This window comes from Vulpes lagopus, chromosome 12 (assembly GCF_018345385.1).
Source record: "Vulpes lagopus strain Blue_001 chromosome 12, ASM1834538v1, whole genome shotgun sequence".
NCBI classification, from domain to species: Eukaryota; Metazoa; Chordata; class Mammalia; order Carnivora; family Canidae; genus Vulpes; species Vulpes lagopus.
Genome location: NC_054835.1, coordinates 69,532,704 through 69,550,606, shown reverse-complemented (window position 1 = coordinate 69,550,606; position 17,903 = coordinate 69,532,704). Strand labels below are relative to the sequence as shown.

At 42.9% G+C, this 17,903-nt stretch overlaps 1 protein-coding gene across 1 annotated transcript in view; it reads left to right on the top strand.

The window, feature by feature from the left end:
* The window catches only part of KDR (kinase insert domain receptor), a 43,804-nt gene that overhangs the window by 12,436 nt on the left and 13,465 nt on the right, over window positions 1-17,903 (top strand). Inside the window, exons 8-22 of the mRNA XM_041725322.1 lie at window positions 896-1,010; window positions 1,103-1,266; window positions 3,093-3,246; window positions 4,169-4,292; window positions 4,809-4,917; window positions 5,769-6,110; window positions 8,228-8,374; window positions 8,720-8,851; window positions 11,241-11,347; window positions 11,780-11,915; window positions 12,284-12,388; window positions 13,915-14,028; window positions 14,589-14,677; window positions 15,400-15,553; window positions 17,463-17,560. Of these exons, the coding sequence (XP_041581256.1) occupies window positions 896-1,010; window positions 1,103-1,266; window positions 3,093-3,246; window positions 4,169-4,292; window positions 4,809-4,917; window positions 5,769-6,110; window positions 8,228-8,374; window positions 8,720-8,851; window positions 11,241-11,347; window positions 11,780-11,915; window positions 12,284-12,388; window positions 13,915-14,028; window positions 14,589-14,677; window positions 15,400-15,553; window positions 17,463-17,560 (2,090 nt within the window). The remainder of the gene's footprint in view (window positions 1-895; window positions 1,011-1,102; window positions 1,267-3,092; window positions 3,247-4,168; window positions 4,293-4,808; window positions 4,918-5,768; window positions 6,111-8,227; window positions 8,375-8,719; window positions 8,852-11,240; window positions 11,348-11,779; window positions 11,916-12,283; window positions 12,389-13,914; window positions 14,029-14,588; window positions 14,678-15,399; window positions 15,554-17,462; window positions 17,561-17,903) is intronic.

Genomic DNA, 17,903 nt, shown 5'->3' with positions numbered 1-17,903 from the left:
ACATGCGCTGGTTTATGTTTTTATAGGACTACTATGTATTTTATGAGAAATAGTTCTCATAATAGTTCAGAGAAATAAGGGCAGGAATAGGGACACGAGTTGGGAGGCTAGTTACAGTTATCTAGGTGAGAGATGGTGAGTGGCTTGGACTAACTGGTAGAGGTAGGAGTGGAGAGAAGAGATATGGTTCTGGATATATTTTTGAATCTAAAGCCAGCAGGATCTGCCTTTTGACTCAATGGCTGTAGGGGGTAAGAGAAGAATGGAAGATGATTTGAATTTTTAGTGTGAGCAAGTGAGCGAATGGTCGTTTTATTTACTGAGATAAGGAAGACTGACAGGGAAGTAAGATTTGGAGAAACAGTGTTGGGTGTGTTTATTTGGATATGCCCACTAAACATCCGAGTGGAGATATTTAATATATAAACCGGGAACCCAGAGAAGGCCGGGGAGGAAATACAAATTTAGGAGGAATGTGAATGATAGTTTACGGCTGAGTCTGGGGGAAGGTGTAGATAAAGACAAGTGGTCTGAGGACTGAGTCCTTGGGACATATGGCAGGTAGATAAAAGGTTCCAGGGGAGCGGAGAAGAAGCAACCAAGATCCCTGGAGGTCTTAGAGGAGCTTCACACAAAAGCAAATGCTTGGTTGAGACTTGAGCAGTCAGTAAGCTTGTAGTATGCACCTGGAGAGAGAGGAAACCAAATGCAGAAGCCAGTTGTGTGGGAGAAGCTGGACAGTGACCAAAGAAAGGAAGTGTGGGGGAAATCCCTGAACTGTGGCAGTGCAGACTCTCCAGATCTTTGACTCTTCACTTGAAATAAAAAACTAAACCAAATGATCATTTATAATAAGTTGACATTTAAAATAATGATTATTTTTATTTTCTTTCAGAAAAACCCTTTGTTGCTTTTGGTAGTGGCATGGAATCTTCGGTGGAAGCCACTGTGGGAGATCGTGTCAGAATCCCTGTGAAGTACCTTGGTTACCCTCCCCCTGAAATAAAATGGTATGTATTGCAAATGAATGCAAAGCGTTGTTCCACCTGAAAGCAAACCCTTAAATGATACTAATTCCTGAGATTTTTTTTTTTTGCCATAGGTATAAAAATGGAAGACCCATTGAGTCCAATCACACAATAAAAGTGGGGCATGTCCTGACGATTATGGAAGTGAGTGAAAAAGATACAGGAAATTATACTGTCATCCTTACCAACCCCATTTCAAAGGAGAAACAGAGCCACGTGATATCTCTGGTTGTGAATGGTGAGTTCATTCAGTTTTCCTTCTCTGCCCAAAATTGATTATAAAGACTAAGACTGTATCTTGTTAAACAGCCAGGCCACCATTCCTTTGTCACCTGTTGCTTCACTGACATCATGAATGGGCTCCTATTTATAAATATGATCGAGAGCAGTAGAGTCAAACTGAGGTGTAGGACACTGCACTCTAGACATGTTAGCCTAAGAGGCTGTGTATGTGGATTGTTTGGTGTCAAGTGCAGTATTGATGTAGATGATACACTCGACGGCAGTATGCTATGAAATAAGAATGCCTACAGGGACAGTTGTCGTACTACCTTTGCTCTTGTCTCATGGAATTAGGCACCTGGCATGCAAACTTGTAAGTCTTTTTGAATTTTGTGGGAAGCTGCTAGTTTGTTGCACAGGCGGGTTCCAACTCAGAAGGCCTTTGCAGGTTGATACTGCTGGCTTGTTGGTAGTTTAACAATTAAAACAAAACAAAACAAAACAAAACAAAACCCCAAAAAACAAGAGACTAGGACCTACCTGACTCTGAGGCTATAAAGGGAGATACTAAGGTTTTGATTTAAGGATGATTTGAATGTCGTTTTTCCAGTCGGAAAGCGTTCTGGGTGAGGAACATGGTCAAGTAAGTGTAGGAGATATTAAGTCAATGTACAATAGGTGTCTGTATAACAGGACTTATCAGGACCTTTACATAATATCCATGTATATTGCCATTCTCCAGGGGAAGAGACAAAGTATTGAGGCTTTAACAAAGTTTTTTGACCAGAGCATCCCCCATCCCACCCTGGAAATCCATTAATCTCTTGCCCCAAACATAGTTTAGGAAATGCTTTTCTGTGGAATTCTTTGTTCTCCCTACTGGCATGGCATAATAAAACTTCAGGATCTTCATTTGTAAATTAAGGTGCTTCCCCGTATATCCTGCCACCACTCTGTATGTCCACTGAGCTCGGCTTCATTTCTTTGCTGGGATCTCAGCTTCAGGAGTATATAAAGAAAACAGGTTCCAGCAATGTCACTTAGAAGCCACTCAGGAGTAGGGGGCTGGGGAATGGTGAGAAGCTAATAAGTGGGGGGCGGGGGAAAGAAAATGAACACAAAATAAAGATGTAAAAATGGACAGTGTATAACCCCATCTCAAGAACTCACGAAGTCACTAAACAACTGATTCACCCTAGTATTTACCCCGCTATATAAAATTAACATAGAAAAGTGAAAATTTGAGAGTATAATCTGAGTCCTTAAGTTGCTAGTGATGGGAGAAGAGTTTTGTGTCAGTGACTTTGGAGCCAAAAAAAAGGAAAGAGAAAAAAAAGAGTGAGAAAGAGGAAGGGGGAGAGGGGAGAAATGGAAGGGAGGGAGAAAGGAAGGAGGGAAGGAAGTGGAGGAAGGAGAGGGAGGAGGAGGAGAGGTAGGTGGGTGACCTTGGGCAAGTCATTTAACTTTTCTGTTTCATTTTTCTCACATATGATTAAATGGATTAACCCACGCAGAGCACTTAGACAACGGCTAGCACGTAATGAATGTACAATCAGGATGATTTTCTTTCTTTCTGATCTTTTGAGATTGGGAGCACAGGGAGAGTTACCCCCTATCGTGCGGACTGAGAAGAACCGAGGCAGAGGGTGGCCAGACTTGCACAAAGTCCTCCACTTGTGAGGATGATGGGTGTCACCGGCAGTCGTAGCGCCTGTTTCCAAGTCTAGCTGTTCTTTGAAAAAGAAAAGGAGGGCAAAATCCTAGGCTTGGGTTGATGAAAACTCCCGCTTTCTGTTCCCCAAAGAGGATCTCCAATTAAAAAGTGGCTTTTCCCATCTCCAGTCCCGCCCCAGATCGGTGAGAAATCCCTGATCTCTCCGGTGGATTCCTACCAGTACGGCTCCACGCAGTCGCTGACATGCACGGTCTACGCCGTCCCCCCTCCGCACCACATCCGCTGGTACTGGCAGCTGGAGGAGTGCGCCTACAAGCCCGCGTGAGTAGGCCTACGTCCTCTAGTTGCCTGCTCTTTTGCATTTCTCACGGCCACACTGTGGTAGGACTCCATGCCCCCCACCCCAAGAAGGCTGTTCCTAAGAAAGTTATGCCCCAAGTGGTCCTTTCCGATCCTACCATCTTTCTCCATGTCATAACGTTTTAGGAGATGCCTTTCCTTGGGATGTCCCACCTTGAGATTAGCTAGCTCTCTCTTCCTAAATTAGCCCTGGTGTGCACACTTCTCGAAACGCAGGCTCTTTGCCCACCTTGCCAATAGCCAATCTTTGGGGTTTCTCCTTATTCCAGTCAACCGGTGAATACCACTGTCTCCTTCTTATCTGAGAGAAGGTCCATCTCAGAGGAAGAGCTGATGGATGTGAGGGAGCCACAGGCCAAGATGCAGCCTTTGGATTCTTAGGCCCAGCTTATCAGGTTCTAACACAAGTCCAGACATCCTTAGGAAGACAGAACAACAGGCCACCCACTACCACCCCGCGCAGTTCACTTCCTGTTGTTGTTTTTGAGATGGCCACTACTAGTTTCTTCCTCAGATGCTGACCATTTCCTCCACAAAGGCCACAGTCCCAGGGAGATTACTTTAAGAAGCCCAATTGACTTCTTAGTTTCCTTGTCTTCCTTTGAACTAAATTAACTTGAATTGTCTTGTCGGTTCAATTTATGAATGGAGGTTTGTTCCCAGAATAGCTGTTTCCCTCCTGTATCCTGAATGAATCTACCTAGAACCTTTTCCTTCTTTGCCGAGGCCTATTTTTAATTGGCGCCAAATCGTGTAACGTGGTAGGGTGCGTTGAAAGTTATTTCTAAGAACATAATAACCGAGGTCTCACTCCTTTCCTTGCCACGGACTTGAACTAAAGAAAAATTCAGGCATCATGAGAGCTCTTATTTCTTCCTTATAGCCAAGCTGTCTTAATGACAAACCCATACACTTGTAAAGAATGGAGAAACGTGGATGACTTCCAGGGGGGAAATAAAATTGAAGTCAACAAGAATCAGTTTGCCCTAATTGAAGGAAAGAACAAAGTGAGTTCGAAGTTCCTTAATTTGAAAATCTGTCTCTCTCTTTCTCTTTTATGGGAGGATGGAAGGATGGCGTGGAAGCACGGGGCAGTCGTGTGCGAGGGGTATTAGCGATTGATGGTCACGTTAATTGTACTATAAAATACTGACATATGAAGTTAGTTTGAAAACACCACTGGCTTTGAGAAGTGCCGTCGACTTATTAATATCTTATCAGAGAAAGATAAAACATGTATGCTGTTAAATCTCTGCATCTGTTGTAAGGGGATTCTGATTTTACAAGTATGGAAATGAGTACAGTGCTGAGTTGAAACACTTTATTTGCTTTCCGGTTTCCAATGCCTGTTTTGTGTATTGCATGAACCACACCGGAGTAATTATAATTGCATGGATTTGAGAGAGGTCAGTGCAGTAGTGTGAATGGAACAGACAGGTCTTACGGGTTGAATTTTAGTCTGAAAGCATGAGCATAAACACAGCCTCCATCGTTTACAGCCCGGGATTTGTTTTTTTCCACAGACTGTAAGTACCCTTGTTATCCAAGCAGCCAATGTGTCAGCTTTGTACAAATGCGAAGCCGTCAATAAAGTTGGGAGAGGAGAGAGGGTCATCTCCTTCCACGTGATCAGTGAGTATTGCTCTCCTTGGGCGGAGGGGGGTGGTGGTTAGATCTCTTGCCAAGGGGGCACTAGGCTGTCTGATGCTCTGTGGCCCTTGCCATTCCGGAGTGGCATGGTGTTTCAGAAGAGGACTTGGGCTGATTGGGGATGCTTTGGTTCATAAATGAAGACTCCTCAGCCAGCTGTTGGGTGCGTGGGAAGTCGGTACAACTGACTCTCCCATTCCCTCAGGGGAGAGGATGGTTTCGCATATTTTTTTAGCCACAAATCCTGCATCACGGTTATGGCTCCACCATCCCAGTCTAGCACAGCGCTTGGCCTCTTGGGGTTCCATCAGCTTGCTGCTGAGCTGTTGACAGTGCTGGGTTTTCCGGAGGCAATTGCAATGACATAGGGGCAGTTTCTGCCCAGTGCTGCTGATTCTGATTGTGCATCTTAATTTTATGGTTAAGCTTTAGCCGACCGGACTAGGTGGTCAAGAGTTCAGTGCGGGCTAATTTGTTGTCATAAATATAGCTTCAGTGTCATTGAGTGTGATGTGTCAATGAGGAACTAATTTTTAAAGTTCCATGGTATAATTATCTGCTTTCAATATGTTTTGGATTTTTTTTTAATCTCTAAAGCTGTGTTTTGAGCCTAAAGGAGAGACTTGATACGTATCTGAGGAAATGCATCTTGGTAAAATAATACATTTTGGAGCCCGAACTGTCTAGTTTGGTAGTCTCCTTGTATTCCTTTGCTGGGATTGCTAGAGCTTCACTTCTCTTGGTGCTTTATAGCAGTCTGAAGGCAACAGGAAGACAATAGTGTGTTGCCCAAATTAAATCACCATTTTCTAACCATAGGTTTTATATTTCAGGGGGCCCTGAAATCACTTTGCAACCGGACACCCAGCCAACCGAGCAGGAGAGCGTGTCTTTGTGGTGCACTGCAGACAGAACTACGTTTGAGAACCTCACGTGGTACAAGTCTGGCCCACAGGCTCTGGCAGTCCATGCGGGAGAGGTGCCCACACCTGTTTGCAAGAACTTGGATGCTCTTTGGAGAATGAATGCCACCACGTTCTCTAATGGCACAAGTGACATTTTGATCCTGGAGCTCCAGAATGTGTCCTTGCAGGACCAAGGAGACTATGTGTGCTTCGCTCAGGACAGGAAGACCAAGAAAAGACATTGTGTGGTCAGACAGCTCACAGTTTTAGGTAAGGAGGCAATTTTGGTCATCAAAGACAGTTGGAAAGCCTTCAATGTGGTACTTTTAGGGACTGTAAGATCACTGTCCTATAGGAGCATAGGAAGTAGACTGGTGCACACTTGCCTTATTCACTGAATGTTCTGGAGGCAGAAAGAGGCCAATAGTGGTGAAGTGATGTATTAAAAAGAGAAAATAACATGTTCCTCTCCAGCTCTAAGGATAGGACTTCACTAGTATCTACAAGAGATTAGCTTAAACTGGGGAAATTCCTGCTTTATCCTTGGCATTTGTTTATTTTAGTAGACACGTATTCATGGAATGCCTACTATGAGCTAAGAAGGTTCCAGAAGTTCACAGTGGTGAGTAGGTAGACAAGATGAAAACACAGGCAACCACAGGGCAGCCATGGCACATTGTGGTCTCTGTGTCCATGAGGACAGGATTTGTTTTCTCTTACTCCTTGCTGTAGCTCGCATCACGGAACATAGTGGCACATAGTAAGTGCTCAGGAAGGCATCTGCTGCATGAAGAGTTATTTAGGACCTGGGAGAGCCTGTGGGAGGGGTGCTGCACTCACTGCCTGCACCTCTGGATTATCCCATGTAGTCCAGCATAGGGATCAATGGGATGATGATTTTAATGAGCTGATAGCTTTGTAAAATGCCCCAGGGAGCCATTCTCCACACCTCATCTAAACCCGTGTCCTGCACAGGAGCTGTGCAGCCATGCCTCTGTCTCTGGGGAAATGAGACAGATCTGGAAAGTTCTCTTTGTGTCCACTCTCTCCATTTTCTCCCCTCATGAGTGTCCCTTCCCAGTTTCTGGGATGCATGTGTTCTCTGATTTTACTCTTAAGAAGGGCAACAAACTGCCCAGGTGAATGAATCTATACCAAAGTTTTAGAGGAATAATATCTTCTTCAGAGGCCTTGGCAAGTTTAAGAGGTATCTTCAGACAGACCCTAGGATAGTATTTGCTGGTGTTAAGACTTACATGTCAAAAGAATATTTTAGGGTGAAGTCATTGCCAGGGCCCTTCATATCATATCACATACATGGCCATGTGTTTTCTGTTCACCTTGGTGACTGTCTGGTTTCAAATTAGTGGAAGAATTCAGAGAGAGATGTGAAGGAGGCCATGCCCAGGAAATTTGTGCTCACAATGAGCTGCTTTGCTTTTCTAAGGGCTCCTAAGTTGTTTTCCTAAAATTATTCTTAGAAACAGACCAGAGCCCAGGATATTTGTTAAGCCCTAATGTAGTTCACCAATGAGGTAATCTTGTTTTGCTAAATATTGAAGTGGATTCTTTCAGCAAGATTCCATTTGATTGCTGTGGACAAAATATTTCTATATTTTGTAAGTTTTGCTATACATTGAAAGAAATACTCGTGGGCTTAATTTTCTTGAGATCTTTGACTTTCTTTAGGGATTTTTGTGTTGCTCTTTTGTGTTTTAGTGGGAATGGCACTGGACTAGGCTTTCAGTCTCACCAGTTTCTATTATTAGGCCAAATGCTTACTTAGTTATAAGGACTTGGATGACTCGTTTACCCTCCCCCCTCCGCCAACCCCGCCCCATGAACTGCAGCTCTTTCCTCTGTGAAATACGGTTGATATTCTTGTCCATTCCAGGGTTGAAAGTGAGCAACAGAGATAATATAACTGAGTTTTGTAAAAAAAAAAAAAAAAAAGCCAAATAAATATAAGGTATTCTTTGTTGAATTACATTGAGGTTTCGCACTTTCCAAAAGAAACATGGCAAACTTCAAGGGTGTCACCTGCTGGAACTTTCGTGGGAGGGAAAGTTTCCCCCTGGGGGAAGCCGTGTCTAATTAGAGGAAAAACCCATAAAGGTGACAACCTTCATTTTGTGATGTGACAATCAGCTAGAGTCACTAATAGGAATGTTCATAGAGGAGCAGTGACTTATCTCAACTGTCCTGACCTGTTTCATTTGACTTTACCTGGTGACCAATGGTACTGTCATCAACCTCTGTGTATTTGCAGCTTAGGAAATCAGTGGCTTACTGTTTACTAAGTTTAAACTATTTATCAGTTAACTGATGCTAAAACCATTTCAAAAGTTATAACTGAATATTGTGTGATTTTGTGTGTGTGTGCATAGAGCGCGTGGCGCCCATGATCACCGGAAACCTGGAGAATCAGACTACAAGTATTGGTGAAACCATTGAAGTTTCATGCACCACGTCTGGGAATCCCCCTCCACAGATTACCTGGTTTAAAGATAATGAGACACTTGTGGAAGACTCAGGTGAATAGAATATGTCTATCTCTCATTGGTTGCAGAACTCTCCCGGGGACACGATCTAAATCCTACATTATTTCTTGATTTGTTCTAGGTAGAAAAAAAAAAGCAATATTAGTGCCTATGGTCTGGCTCATTTCATAGATTCAAAATTAAAGTATTCAGAGCCTTGTTGAATTCTCATGGAAATGGGGGGGTGGTGAGGAGTCAGCAGCGTATCCTGTATCACTAGTATCTTTGGAATTAGATACTAGTCCAAGGATAGGACACCATTTATGTTTTTAAATTTTTTCCTGAAAAGCACCACAGGTTACATTACAAATAAAAATAATTGTTTTTCTTTTCTCTTAGGCATTATACTGAAAGATGGGAACCGGAACCTCACCATCCGTAGGGTGAGGAAGGAGGATGAAGGCCTCTACACCTGCCAGGCATGCAGTGTTCTTGGGTGTGCAAAAGTGGAGGCATTTTTCATAGTAGAAGGTCAGTGGAAATGCATGGACACATCAGGTGGTTTTAGAAACTTAGCTTGTATATATACTCAGACACTTTGGGTGGGAGGATTATAGGTGATTTTTGATATTCCTTGTACTTTGTAAATTTTCTAATCTAAGTATGTATTATTTTAACCAGAAAACATAATGGTATTTTCATTCTGCTTGCATCATATTTCCTATCCTTGCTATTCTCGCTTTGGAAAAATTCTTAGCCGGGCAGCTGGGATATTGTCCTTTCCCTTATTTTTTTCTCCATTTGAATGGCTCAATTAACTTGTTGTGGAAGTGTTACCTCTATATATACTTGGAAAAACATTAGGATTAGTGCTTAATCATGAAAACTCAATGGTATCCAGATAATCACAAGGGTGCACCGTTTTCATTTGGACTACAGACAATTAAAATTTATTTGTGGACAATAAACCATTGCGTCCCTGAAAAGGAAGTTTTAGGGTGTCTAAATGTGAAAGGAAACTCCTATGTGTATGCAGGAGTGATGTGAAATCTGGCATTTTCCCAAATGGGAAAGGTAATTTGTGACGGAATATTTCTCTTTGGGAGTGTACTCCTATTTAAAAAAAAAAAATCCATGGAGGTGGAGAATGAAACTGTATTACCTGGGTGAAGGAATAGTAAGCAAGGGAAAGAAAGAAGGATGGTGACAGAAGGAATAACTGATGAATTTTTAGGTACTCTTCCTAACGTGTCTCTAAAAGTCTAGATTTTAGTTGCCTTCATCTGTCAAATTGGGTTACATCTCGATGACTTGTTTTCTAATTTGTAGGCTTATTACCATTTCGTGAATTGCACTTGCAAAAAAGATTTCAAGTGTGTGAAATTAACAGCAATTTCAAGTGACATGGTGCTTTTGTCACTTCCAGAGTGCTTCCTGTTTAGGCCCAGTCCTAACGGGGACTTCCAGGGGTCTCCCGTGCTCTGCCTCGTTTCCACTGGCTGTTTGCAGTTATCCATGACTAAAGTGGGAACATTGGCACAGAGCTTATATTTACTTACTTTTTTCCCAAAAAGAATACTAAGAAAGAGAGAGGTAGATATTTAATTGTTCTGGTAGGTTCCCAAATGTTAGTATGGGGATATTATTAACACACTAACTCATACAGACAATTTAATCTTTGAACTTTATACTATGCATAATGGACTTTTAAATCTCTGTCTATAAAAAGAAAATGATTTCAGTAGGACCATCAGAGAAACAGAATCGACTTCCAAGCCATAGTTGGTACTTGTCTCTCCACTGTTAACCCTTACGTGGCTAACCAGTTAATTCCTTGTCCTTCAGCCTTTTTGAAGCTGCCTTGGGCCACTTGAACAGCTTATTTGATTCACACCGCACTCAGCCAGTGGGAGGCCTTAGGTGATAATTGCTTCCTTATCACCTCTTTGCTAATCACTCCTAGTTGAAAGCCTCCTCCGGCATTTAATTTCTCCCACTCAGAGCTGTCCTCTGGAGCCCTGAGCATCTGCAGCTTTCCTTGCCGACCTCTACTTTACCTTTCATGGATGGTTTAAATTCAGTTTATCTCCAGGCCATTCGGGATGCCCTCATCTCGGCTTTCTCTTCTTTTCCTTTCTCAGGTTCCTGCCACACAAGGGCGGGGTAGTGTAATGGGTAACGGCTGCTGGATGGACTTTGTTTTAACTCTTGACCATTCCCCCAACATGCTGTGTGCCCTTAATGAGGGAGCTTAACCTCTCTGAGCTTGTTTCTCCATCTAAAAAATGAGAATTGTTGAGAAGATTATGTGGGATGACGTATTTAAAGTAATGAGCACCTAGGGCCTCCCACTGGCTGAGTGAGGTGTGAATGAAATAAGCTGTTCAAGTGGCCCAAGGCAGCTTCATGGTAACCAATCACTCTCTGGCCACTTGTTTTCTTATATAATCTTTCTCAAACTCTATACAGATGAAAACAGACTGTGCAAAACCTGACATTTATTTTCCCTAGAAAGGGGCCACTCACTATAAATTATTCAAGAACTTCCTGTGAATTGAAAAAATGCTGCTTTTTTCCCCTATAGAATGTGATCTGTTTTCTTTCCTTCCAAGACTGCTCTTCCTCCAAATACCTCATGTTTTTCTTTTAAGACATCAACATTCCTATCCTTGATATCCTTAATTTCTACCCTTAAGAATCTTATCGTTGGAAATTTTCATGGGCAATGTTTTGCAAACTTTAAATTATCCATTAAGAATATTATAGACTCTCTCCAAGTTAGAGGCTTGTGACACTTATTGTCTAGGATTTTTTCCAAGTTGGTAAACTTGAGATCTTGCTTTAGTGTTGAACTTTGTCCTTGTCTATCAAAAGGTATGAGTTTTCAACTGTTGATGCTCATTCAGTTGCATCTTTCCAGGTGCCCAGGAGAAGACGAACTTGGAAGTCATTATTCTAGTAGGCACGGCAGTGATTGCCATGTTCTTCTGGTTATTACTTGTCATCGTTCTACGGACCGTTAAGCGGGTAACAAAATCATTTCCCTTCCATCCCATGTACGTTGGTTTTCATGATTAATGAAAGCTGACTGGGGCTCTTTGAGTTGTTTCTTCCCATTGTTATTGGCTCAATGGGCACAATTTTATTTCAATACAATAACATTCTTTCCCACTTTCTTTTGGCTGGACCACTGGGCTTTAATTGATAGAAGCCACTAGAGGAGAAAAGGGCTTGGACTGTCTAGTGTAATTAAGATTTAAGTACTTCATTTTGAGCTCATTTGGGGGTTGAGAGAACACTGGATGTAGGATTATAATAGGACTTACTCTCAAACTCCATGAGTTTTATTTGAAAATGAGACATCAGGAATGGGGCTTCTATAAACAACAATAATAAGCACACAAAAAACAACAGCCAGACAACAGAGCGTATGTGACTGGAAGGAATAATGCTTTCCAGGCCAATGGAGGGGAACTGAAGACAGGCTACTTGTCCATCGTCATGGATCCAGATGAACTCCCCTTGGATGAGCACTGTGAACGCCTGCCTTATGATGCCAGCAAATGGGAGTTCCCCAGGGACCGGCTAAAACTAGGTGTGTTTTCAAGTGGTATTAATGTGATGTTGGGTTTGCTCGGGCATCTTTTCCTCCTTTAGGATGAAGACGAATCCAGTCTATTCACACGTTAGATTCACGTTCAGAATATTCATTCCATCTCTTGAATTTGAATAATCATCCTTTTAGTCACTTAGAAGTAGGGTCCTTGTACAATTACCCAAAGCAGGACATTTGGAGAATGAAGGGGGAGGTATTAAATAATGAAGCCAAGACAAGGGAGTTGAGCTGGAGTCTCTACATTAAACTGGGATGTATGGTGACCCCATCTAGTCGGAATTTCTGCGTGTCACTTTGGTGCTATAATAGTCCAAGTCTGTTTTGTTTGCTGTCCTTGTTGACTGTAGGTAAGCCTCTTGGCCGTGGGGCCTTTGGCCAAGTGATTGAAGCAGATGCCTTTGGAATCGACAAGACAGCAACTTGCAAGACAGTGGCCGTCAAAATGTTAAAAGGTAAAAGCAAAATTACATGGTGACGTATCCCTCTATCTGCTTCATCTGGTTTGTAAACATGATGAAACGCTTGTATCAGCAGCTCTGTGGTTAGATGAGCCCACTAGCCAAGCGTGCAGACAGCTTTGGTGATACCTCTGTACAAATTGGGAAAAAGTTCCTCTTTTATAGCCTCGTGCCAGGGTGCATGGCCTGGCAAGCAAAGTTGAGGATGGGCTTCAGCTTCACCCACTTCCCCACTTTGCCTGGGAACCCTCAGGTAGGGCGTAGCTTATACAACTGTACTTAGTGGCCTGACTGTAGGGGGAAAAATACCTTGGTTATGTAAAAATTGTTTCTTAATATATTATGGTGCTTTGGTGAGATAATTATAGAACATGTAGAGACATGGAAAGAAATGTAATATAATAAGTAAAAATAGTAAGAGTGCAAAAACAGCATGTTTCCTAGAATTGGAATATGTGAAAGATTTTTCTCCTATAAAAGATAATGGTTGCACTAGGAAAGAAGGACCACGGTGACATTTTAAAAATTATAAGCTTTGTAGGGACACCTGGGTGGCTTAGTGGTTGAGCGTCTGCCTTGGGCTTGGGCGTGATCCCGGGGTCCTGGAATTGAGTCCTGCATCAGGTTTCCCGCAGGGAGCCTGCTTCTCCCTCTGCTGTGTCTCTGCCTCTCTCTGTGTGTGTCTCATGAATAAATAACATCTTTGAAAAAATTATAAACTTTATAAACAATTGTTAATCCGAATAGTAATGGGATTCTGATCTTGTCATCTTAATTTGGGGAGGTGACGAATCTAAAGCTCTTGGTTCCAATTGTGATGTTGTCTCATTGACAGAGGCAGTGCCACTGACCCTTGGCCAGTAGGTCCTGTGCATTTCAAACCCACCTCTCCTTTTGCCTCTTCTCTCTTGTCGTTGTGGGGGTATGCAGTTTTGAGGTGGCTCATCAGGGTCCGAGGTGTGGACCGTGTGTGTGAAGTAGAGGGAAGTGCACCGGTCTGTACAGGATCACACTTGCAGTTTTAGCCTCATCAGCCTCATGTGCCAACTGGCCTTGCCAGCTGGCCCTTGTTAGGTTTCCTGCTTGGCACTAATTGGCGGGAACTTCAGCATCGCCCCTAACACATAAGGATATTTAATACATGGTGTTGCTTCCTTACCAGGAAGCACTGAAATAATCAGGCCCCGAGCAGCATAGTCAACCTGATAGATGAAAATCCAATTTTGTAAGAGAAGAAACTCTGGGCGTGATTCCATTTGCAGATGTATTCTCCGCTTTGCAAAAGTCTTCACAATGGATTCCTTTAAATATCAAACATTCTGGGTGCATTTAAAGTAAGAATTTAAATTAAAATTGGAAAATATAATTTATACTTGACTTTCAAGGCACCTCGTCTGTAAATTGGATTACGGTTGTATAATCCCTAGAGGGTAATTTGTACACATGCATGCAGTGGGAGCACCAATCTTCCTGAGCTCATGCCCACATTTATGATTTCCCTCTCTGCCATATATTTGTAGAAGGAGCAACACACAGTGAACACCGAGCCCTCATGTCTGAACTCAAGATCCTCATTCATATTGGCCACCATCTCAATGTGGTCAATCTCCTAGGTGCCTGTACCAAGCCAGGAGGTGAGTGTCTGTGGATGGTTCTGGTTGCCTGGTGATTTTGAATTATATTTTTCTGCTGGTATTTCAGGGAAACCATTCAACTCCCGTGGCCCTAATTTCCTTAACTTAGAATCCTGTGCCAGATTCCTAGATATAAATCTATTTCATGGAGATTTAATGGGCACTATAAATTGTTCTAGAACTTTCTGTGAATTAAAAATGCCATTGTGCTATACTACAGTTTGCTAGTTGTGTAACAGGTGTTCAGATGAGAAAAGTAAACTCAAAAAACTTGGAAGCAAAGACCTTAAGAGCAGTCCCCTCCGCCCCCCAAAATGGGATCATCTTAGGTGATTGTGTGGAAAAGCAAGTGGGTGGACTTTCTTCTGAAATTTTGGTTAATATTGTTGTGGAATTGCCTTTTGGTAAGAGAAAAGCTACACTATAAGGGTGCTGTGACCAGCTGATTTCGATGATCCTGTCCCCAGTGAAAGGTTGTAGTGTCCTTCAATGTATTAAACACTTGATGAGATATGTGAGTGAAAACATTTTCCTTTCTTGACATGCGGTGCTGTCTGCAGGGCCACTCATGGTGATTGTGGAATTTTGCAAGTTTGGAAACCTGTCAACTTACTTAAGGAGCAAGAGAAATGAATTTGTCCCCTACAAGGTATGTCATCTCTTAACTCAGCTCTGGCCGCATTGTAAAATGAAGGAAAACACAAAGTGGTACAAACAAAGGGTTGCTGCGGAAGGGGTGGTGGGTGGGGAGATGGGGTAACTAGGTGATGAGCACTAAGGAGGGCACTTGATGGGATGAGCACTAGGTGTTATACTATATGTTGGCAAATTGAATTTAAATTATTATTATTATTTTTAAAATATTTTATTTATGTATTCATGAGAGACACAGAGAGAGGCAGAGACACAGGCAGAGGGAGAAGCAGGCTCCATGCAGGGAGCCCGACGTGGGACTCGATCCCGGGACTCCAGGATCATGCCCTGGGCCAAAGGCAGGCGCTAAACCGCCGAGCCACCCAGGAGCCCCTTGAATTTAAATTATTAAACCCCCCCCCCCAAAACCAAAATGGTGCAGGTTAATCTTTCTTTGTTAAAATGCTGTGATTACAGTAATCTTCTTTGGGTTATTATAATTTCCCTTCTTTTACCTTCTGGGGAACAGATCTTCTCATGGGGTTCATTTGTTCATTTGTTTGTTGTGACTCTGTTGACTCGATGAAAATCTATTCTGTAGAACACTTGCCCCAGATTTTGGCCCAAAGATTCCATATTCCTGAAATTGATGTCCTTCTGGTCTGCTTTGAAGAGATGTAATTGTTTTCTAGAGATTTTTGCTGTATTCAAGGGGTGTGTGCATTTGCTTCTTTATAGACCAAAGGGGCCCGATTCCGTCAGGGGAAAGAATACGTTGGGGAAATCACTATGGATCCGAAGCGCCGCTTGGACAGCATCACCAGTAGTCAGAGTTCGGCCAGTTCTGGGTTTGTGGAGGAGAAATCCCTCAGTGATGTGGAGGAAGAGGAAGGTACCTGCTGCTACTTTCTCTACACTTTTGTAGAAAAGACAAGGTCGTAGGGTGTTACGAGGAATTTTGTCATGGGAAAAGTTCAATACTCCCTAATATTTGGAAGAGACCAGAATTTCTAGACTGCCTCCATTCAGTCTTCCCAAAAGCAAAGTGTGGAAGCCCTGAATAAGCAGCTGCCTAGGTTGTGAGGCAAGTTTGGGGTGAGCCTGAGGTAATCCAGGAGGTCTAAGCAGTTGGCAACAATCAAATCAATGCTTTGGAACTATTGGGTCAGCATTTGGTAGCAGGAGAGGCTCAGCGCCCTTGTTCCTGAAGGACGAAGGAGGCTCTCTGGTGGTCGGATGGCCTCCCTATTGCCCTAAGCAGTTCAGCCCCACACTATCTAAGTCACCTGACCTCTTCGAGGCAGTGTAAGAGGTCACCTGCTATTTCTACCCCATTCCAAAGGGCTTATCAAGCCTTTCCTGCAACCACACTTCCTCAGAGGAGTCTTGGTAAGCATATTTTCCTTTATCCAGTTATGCTTCCAGTGATATTTTAGTGCTCTCTGTGAGTAGAGCTGCATTCAAAGCCTAACTTCCAGGACCCCTTCCAGCTCCAGGATACACTATCTGCTTCCCTCAGAAGGAGCAGAGACAGCTCCATGGATATAGAGATGGGGCTTCCTGACATCTGGCTCCTCTTGAGGCATGAGCTTGGGAGAATCCAGTCATGAAATAGTGAAAGAAACCTGCTTCCCTTTCCCAAGACATGAGGCTACAGATAGAACTTAAATCTGGCTTCTTTCTCTCAGAAGCCAAGCAGGGCGTGCGAGGCTGGAGCTTGGTCTAGAGGAGTGGGGAGAGGCCATCCAGACCTCATGTAACTGGGCCCACCCTCAGTGGGTCCCTCTCCAGCCCATCCTTCTCTCTCACAAAATGGTGGCCTGTGCATTGGAAACCCAAAAGATTGGGGTACTCAGGTGGAGTAGAAAGGGTGTTGGCCTGGAATTTGTCCTCCATTTCTTCATTTGGAAAATGAAAGAGTTTTATTAATTGTTCACTGAGAGCCCTCTAGCCCTGAGCATTAAAAAAAAATCATTGAGAAAATGGTTGTCCGTCTTTCTAATATTTACAAGGCTATTATTACAAGCACGTTTTCATTTACTCTGGTATTTGTCTCCAGGAGAGAGGCCATCTCTTATCTTATCGGAGCAAAGTTAAGAGATCATGTTGAAACACCCATTAATGTCTTAGTGTTTATTTGTACCAGTTGCACGGAAATAAATACCACCGATTTACGTAAAACCATCTTTCTCTCGATGTTCCTGTCACCTCTCATTCATATCCCTGAAGGGGGAAAAAAAAAAGCATCCTCATAAGGCCTGTTTTAAGGTGTTTACAGTACTTTCTTAGCTCGAAAGTGAGAGAAGTAAAACATATTTCTGGTATTTTTAGTTATCTGTTGTAGATTATAATTTGACCTTTGGCCTTTGTCCCAGGACAAAGCCTGGAGAGAAAAGATTCAATGACCCTGAATATTGTTGTTTTATTTTTAGAGTTCTTGATATGAAACTATTGTTTATCCCTCTGGGTACATGAAAAAAAACAACAGTTTAAAACAGCAAACTAGAAAAAGTCCTCTTTCACTCCCTGCCATCTCTGCCAAATTTACCTCCCTTTTTGCCTCCTGGATTTGTTGGTTCAATTTGACTAAGATGGAAAAAACCAACATTTTTTCCTAAGGGGTATGATGAAAGCTAATCATACCGGGATTCAGCAGATTTACAGAGGACACGGGCATTTTCTCCCTGCTTCTGTTTCCAGAAGTTTCACTCCCAAGTGCTACAATGAAGATTACTCTAACTTAGAAACAAATACTTTCTGGTGGCAATACTGATCTCTGTCCTCCTACAATGTCCTGACAGTCTCCGAAGATCTGTACAAGAACTTCCTGACCTTGGAGCATCTCATCTGTTACAGCTTCCAGGTGGCCAAGGGCATGGAGTTTTTGGCATCACGGAAGGTAAGACGGATCCAGGGGAACCCAAGTAGCTCTTCAGATCCCAGATCTGGAAGTGAGGTGTCCAGGGCCAGCTACCGGGGTTTGTTTGGGACTGTAAGAGAATGGTCTCTACTGCTGGGACTATTCGAGGGGTTCTGTTGGAGAGGCCCCATTTCTGCTCATTTAAGGAGGTGTAAGGATTTCATGAAATTAATTTACACGATCATACTTACTGGACATCTACTAAGTGCTTGCAGTCTCCTAAGCACGAAGGACGCTGTGTGAACAAATGAGCAAAACTCTCCACCTTCCTGGGATGTACATCCTATTGGGTGGAGCAGGGGGTGCACAATATAAACAAGTC